The sequence below is a fragment of the Sebastes umbrosus genome, chromosome 1 (assembly GCF_015220745.1).
Source record: "Sebastes umbrosus isolate fSebUmb1 chromosome 1, fSebUmb1.pri, whole genome shotgun sequence".
Taxonomy (NCBI): domain Eukaryota; kingdom Metazoa; phylum Chordata; class Actinopteri; order Perciformes; family Sebastidae; genus Sebastes; species Sebastes umbrosus.
This window is the reverse complement of record NC_051269.1, coordinates 30,946,486-30,951,880: the sequence shown is the minus strand read 5'-3', so window position 1 is coordinate 30,951,880 and position 5,395 is coordinate 30,946,486. Positions and strand designations below refer to the sequence as shown.

At 39.2% G+C, this 5,395-nt stretch overlaps 1 protein-coding gene across 5 annotated transcripts; it reads left to right on the top strand.

The window, feature by feature from the left end:
* The first annotated feature begins 232 nt into the window (after nt 1-232).
* LOC119498211 lies at nt 233-4,647 on the top strand. 5 transcript variants are annotated; one of them, XM_037787053.1, is made up of 5 exons: nt 1,742-1,883; nt 2,166-2,278; nt 2,367-2,534; nt 2,819-3,485; nt 3,528-4,647. In XM_037787053.1, the coding sequence occupies exons 1-5, from the start codon at nt 1,866-1,868 to the stop codon at nt 4,266-4,268; spliced, it is 1,707 nt and encodes a 568-aa protein (XP_037642981.1). In that variant the 5' UTR covers nt 1,742-1,865; the 3' UTR covers nt 4,269-4,647. The 5 variants fall into 5 exon arrangements, with proteins under 5 accessions (XP_037642886.1, XP_037642981.1, XP_037643155.1 ...); XM_037787227.1 differs by having other exon boundaries at nt 2,819-3,527; nt 3,693-4,647; XM_037787139.1 differs by having other exon boundaries at nt 2,819-3,650; nt 3,693-4,647.
* The last annotated feature ends 748 nt before the right edge of the window (nt 4,648-5,395 follow it).

Sequence of the window (5,395 nt, the reverse complement as noted above, 5' to 3'; positions counted from 1 at the left end):
GCGCGGAATTCTGTGCCTTTATTACATAATTCTGTGGCTTTATTACATAATTCTGTGGCTTTATTACGGAATTCTGTTCCTTTATTACGTATCAACATTCCAGAACAGTGCAGTGTTCTCCTCACTCACAATATTACCAGTAGAGGTGATTTTAAACAGATCTATGCAGACCTTCATAGTGAAAACTACAGGAAAGCTACCATAGCTATTATATACCTGCATTTTCACTTGTAGATCAGCGCTGAACATGGATTGCTCTACCTCGGTAAGACATTAATATTCCCATTGACATTTATTTTTTTTAAAGGCAACATTGTTCAACAGTTGTATTTGAACCATATAAGCTCTTGAAATGCACAGATATGGTGCATTTCACCTCAAATGTTTTCAGAAACATCTTGTAGTGCACTGTTTAAGTGTAAAATGAGAAAGTTTGTGACCCGGCAGCCATGTGGGGATCAGTTGAGGAAATACCAAGCACCGTCCACCAGCCGGAGAAAAAGCTTTCTCATTACACTGCAAGATGTTTCTGAAAACATTTGAGGTTAGAATTTGGCATTACAGTAACAGAATATTGATTCATATTCGATCAGCGCTGCCTAGTTTGACCATTTGATCAGAGTTCGCAAGTGATTGACAGCTGTCTCCACGGAATGAACAGCCAATAGGATCACAATTGGCCTCTTAAATGTCTGATTTCTTTACTCCTCTATGATAATTAACTGAATATCTTTGAGTTGTGGACAAAACAAGACATTTGTGGACATCATCTTAGGCTTTGGGAAACACTGATCGATATTTTTCACCATTTTTTTACATTTAGAACAAACAACTAATGATTAAAAGAGAAAATAATCAACAGATTAATCGACAATGAAAATAATCATTAGTTGCAAACCTAAAATATTGAGAACATAGCGGAGTAAAAAGTACAATATTTGCCTCTGGATCGTAGTGGAGCAGAAGTATATAGTAGCATAAAATGAAAAAGTAGAAGTAGCCCACCTCAAATTTGTACTTGTACAGCACTTTTTTGCACAATTTAAGACTATACAACATAACAAAAGAAATAAATGAATAATGTAAAGTGCAGGAAGAGGCAAAAAACCCACTTGGCTTATCTGAAGCCTCCACCTGGAGACAAGATTAATATAAAGAAATAATATGACTACATAATAGTGATAACAAACAATTAGGACAAGATATATATAATAACAACAATAACAATACAGTAAATATAACTTATTAGGTATATAGGTTAGGTTATATTAGGTATATAATTAGGTGCTGAACAGCTGACAACTTGCTTACTTGTAAACAATATCCAAGTAATTGTGCCTTAGGTGCATAATAAGTGAATATATTGTCATTTTAGTCATATATTATTATCTCTTTGTAATTTTATGATATGTCTGAGGAAAATGTTGATATTCCCAAAGGCCTAATTTGTGTTCCTCTGTCATGTTATGTCTTTGTATTTCCTGCATTATGTTACTCACTACTTGCTAGCTTGCTAAGTTGTTAGCCACGTGGCTTCTAGAGGTTACTATAGTAACGTTAATATCGCCGTTGCTTAGCAGCGGTGTTCTCACGACGAATGTACGTCATCCAATTCCATGACGTAATGCGATCGGTGAGCGCGCGGAATTCTGTGCCTTTATTACATAATTCTGTGGCTTTATTACGGAATTTTGTTCCTTTATTACGGATCTACATTCCAGAACAGTGCAGTGTTCTCCTCACTCACAATATTACCAGTAGAGGTGATTTTAAACAGATCTATGCAGACCTTCACAGTGAAAACTACAGGAAAGCTACCATAGCTATTATATACCTGCATTTTCACTTGTAGATCAGCGCTTAACATGGATTGCTCTACCTCGGTAAGACATTAAAATTCCCATTGACATTTATTTCTTAAAGGCAACATTGTTCAACAGTTGTATTTGAACCATATAAGCTCTTGAAATGCACAGATATGGTGCATTTCACCTCAAAAGATGGTTAGGGAATTGTGCACAGCACCAATAACCAACCATAACTGTTAATAGCGTTGTCAGATTTTGAACATGTCGATTTTTTACAGTCCCATCCCAATGAGAAGAGTTTTGTTAATGTGTAAAAGATGCCTGGTTCTAAAATCTGATTGTTTTTCTTCCTGTCAGATTTCATTTGATGAAATGGGAGACCTGCGGTGCAGTGATTTCGATCTGCCTCTGTTCACATCAGAGAGTTTGGTCCGAGTGTTCATGTTTCATTTCTCAAACATGAAAAAAACGTGAGTCAAAGTTAAACGTCATTAATCAACTGGTTAAACACTGGTTAAATGTTAGTTTTTCCTAACCATTCCTAATCTTTTCTTCCAGTCAATGGGAGTCGATGAAAGACGGCATAATTGATGCTGACACATTCGTACGGCTGTTCAGCCTATGTCAAGATCTTGTGGAGACAGTCCACACCCACATCGTGGATTCTGTGGCACCTCACATTCGCAACCCGGCTGGGGATTGCAGTGCCAACAAATCTGTCACAATGTAAGTCAAATGCTTCCACAGAACTGTTATTCACTTACATCTTCTTCTCAAACATCATTACTGTATGTGGACTTGAAAGTTGTAACCTTGAGAGTCAATAGAAAATACAAAAAAAATCCATAACCAGATTCTAGTGTTGGTGAATACTATCATCAGTTATCAGGGTTAAGTTTGGTCCCCTCAAGTTCTGAAAAAGGTTCAGAGGGTGATAGCAGTGGAACTGTTTAAATGTTACTGCCCAGAGCAGATCAGTTAGCTAAAGTATGACTGTTTCTCTTTTTAAGGAACGAGATTGGATCTTGTAACTATCACACAGTGACAGAGGAGGATGTCGAAGCCAGCCTTGGAAATTCACTTTACCAGTGTCTTGGAGAAGTGGTAGGAGTTGTAGAGGAGAAGTCAAAATACTCTGAAGAACTGCTGCAGCTGGTTGCAGAAGATGTGGCTGAGAGGGTCAACTGCACACTGGCTTTTACCAGGCAGACAGCCCCTTTCCAAGGATTAGATATGATTTCCAAAGTTGTCAAAATACTGACCAGATGCCTCTTAAAGAAGGACCAACATCAGGTCCACCTTGAGAAACCAGACAATGCGTTCGGTACACAGTATTTAGACGGCAGGTCCACGGAACCGTTCAGCTCACCGGAACCAGACGACGAGACCATGTTTGAGGAGTTTGGCACAGAAAAACCAGCCAACGCCTTCAGTACACAGTACTTAGACGGCAGGTCCACGGACAGCTCCATGTTTGAGAAGATCAGTTTACTGGATTTCGACGATGAGTCCATGGTTGAGTTCGGCACAGAGGAACCTGACAACAAGCTCATGTTTGAGGAGTTCAACACAGAGGAACCTGAATACGAGCTCATATTTGAGGAGTTCAGTTCAGAGGATTCCGACGGCGAGTCCATGGTTGAGTTCAGCACAGAGGAACCTGACAACGAGCTCATGGTTGAGGAGTTTGGCACAGAAAAGCCAACCAACGAGCCCAAGGTTGATGAGTTCAACACAGAGGAACCTGAATACGAGCTCATATTTGAGGAGTTCAGTTCAGAGGATTCCGACGGCGAGTCCATGGTTGAGTTCAGCACAGAGGAACCTGACAACAAGCTCATGGTTGAGGAGTTTGGCACAGAAAAGCCAACCAACGAGCCCAAGGTTGAGGAGTTCATCACAAAGGAACCTGAGAATGATCTCATGGTTCAGGACTTCAGTTCAGATGATTTCGACCTCGAGTCCACGGATGAGTTCACCAAAGAGGAACCTGGCAACGATCTCATGGTTGAGAAGTTTGGCGTAAAAAAAACAACCAACGAGCCCAAGGTTGAGGTGTTGATCACAAGGGAACCTGAGAACGATCTCGTGCTTGAGGACTTCAGTTCCCTTGATTTTGACGTTGAGTCCATGGTTGAGTTCTGCACAGAGGAACCAGACATCAAGACCATGGTTGAGGAGTTCAGCTCAAAGGGAAGCATAGACTCTTCTCTACCTTCTACTCAAACTCAGGAGTTTGGATCTGCAAAGCTGGAGGAGACTATACAAAAATCCCCCAGCTTTGTTAAAAAAGTGAGGACGTTTTTCAGAAGAAAAAGTAAAGTAACTCCAGTCTGTGATGTCGCCCTCCTGGAGAAGAAACAGAAATGCTCAGCCGTCATTGGGATGTTCGGTTCCGTGGCCAGGATTCTAAGGAAGCCCTTCACCAGCTGCATCAGCTGTGGATCACGGGACGACTAGCTCACGCAGGCATCCAACATTCAAGCTTTCCTCAATATGTTTTCTTTTGCCTTCTCTTGAAAAACAATCCCTGGTTTTCTGCCATGGGTTAGTGACATGGGTTGTTTTTCCAAGATGACACTATCAAAAAGGACGTGCTAGTTTGGAGTTTGGTAAATTACAGTCTGGAGTGATCATTTCACAAAGTGATTTTGTCAAAAAACTCTTTTCTGTTCTAAAATGGCCACTGGGCTGATCATTCTATGTGATTATGAAGAAGATCGCCCAACTCTAACACAAGCACATCCTTTTTAAGAGGGAAGGCAGCACGATGGCTCAGTGATTGAGCAAGTGTTGGCATGTTCTCCACGATGGCTCAGTGATTGAGCAAGTGTTGGCATGTTCTCCACGATGGCTCAGTGATTGAGCAAGTGTTGGCATGTTCTCCACGGTGGCTCAGTGATTGAGCTAGAGTTTGCATGTTCTCCCCGTGTTGACTTTGCCTACACATCTGAATTTTGACATCAATAAATATTGATGACTAATAACATCCTAATGAACCTAATTAATGGTTGTGACATCTCTTTTGTCACCATTTACTCTGAGGTAGAATAAGAGTCAGAGCACTTTCTCCAGAAAGTTTTTTTAAGTGAAAGATGTGTTTTAAGTGCATGCTGCTCAGAGTAATCACTGTGACCTGCTTGTCTGCAGACAGCAGCAGTTACATTATGATGCGTTCAAACTCTGCTCAGTAAAAATGATTACTGGGCCAAGGTAAATTATTAGCCAAGTCGTTTTGTTGCCTAAACCTTAACCAAGTAGTTTTTAATGAGTTTTTGAGAAGAGTAGTATGGAGGACGGAACCTACTCAAATAAAAAATAAATCAGTCAATAAATAAATGACTCGATAAATAAATAAATGTAATTAAATGTAGCAAAAATAATTAAAAAAATAAATGTAGCCATTAATTAATCAATAAAATGAGACATAACTTTATATTTAAATTTGCTTTTTAATTATTTATTTTTGTATTAATTCCCTTATTTATTTACTCTTGTGTTTAATTTATTTATTTGTATTATTTTTTTAATGTATTATTTATTTTGCATTCTTTATTTATTCATTCATGTTTGCATATATCTTTTAT

Coding starts and splice junctions, on each gene's coding strand:
- LOC119498211 (XM_037786958.1), top strand. Junction 2,279..2,366: donor TTCTCAAACATGAAAAAAAC/GTGAGTCAAAGT, acceptor CTTTTCTTCCAG/TCAATGGGAGTCGATGAAAG. Junction 2,535..2,818: donor GCCAACAAATCTGTCACAAT/GTAAGTCAAATG, acceptor TCTCTTTTTAAG/GAACGAGATTGGATCTTGTA.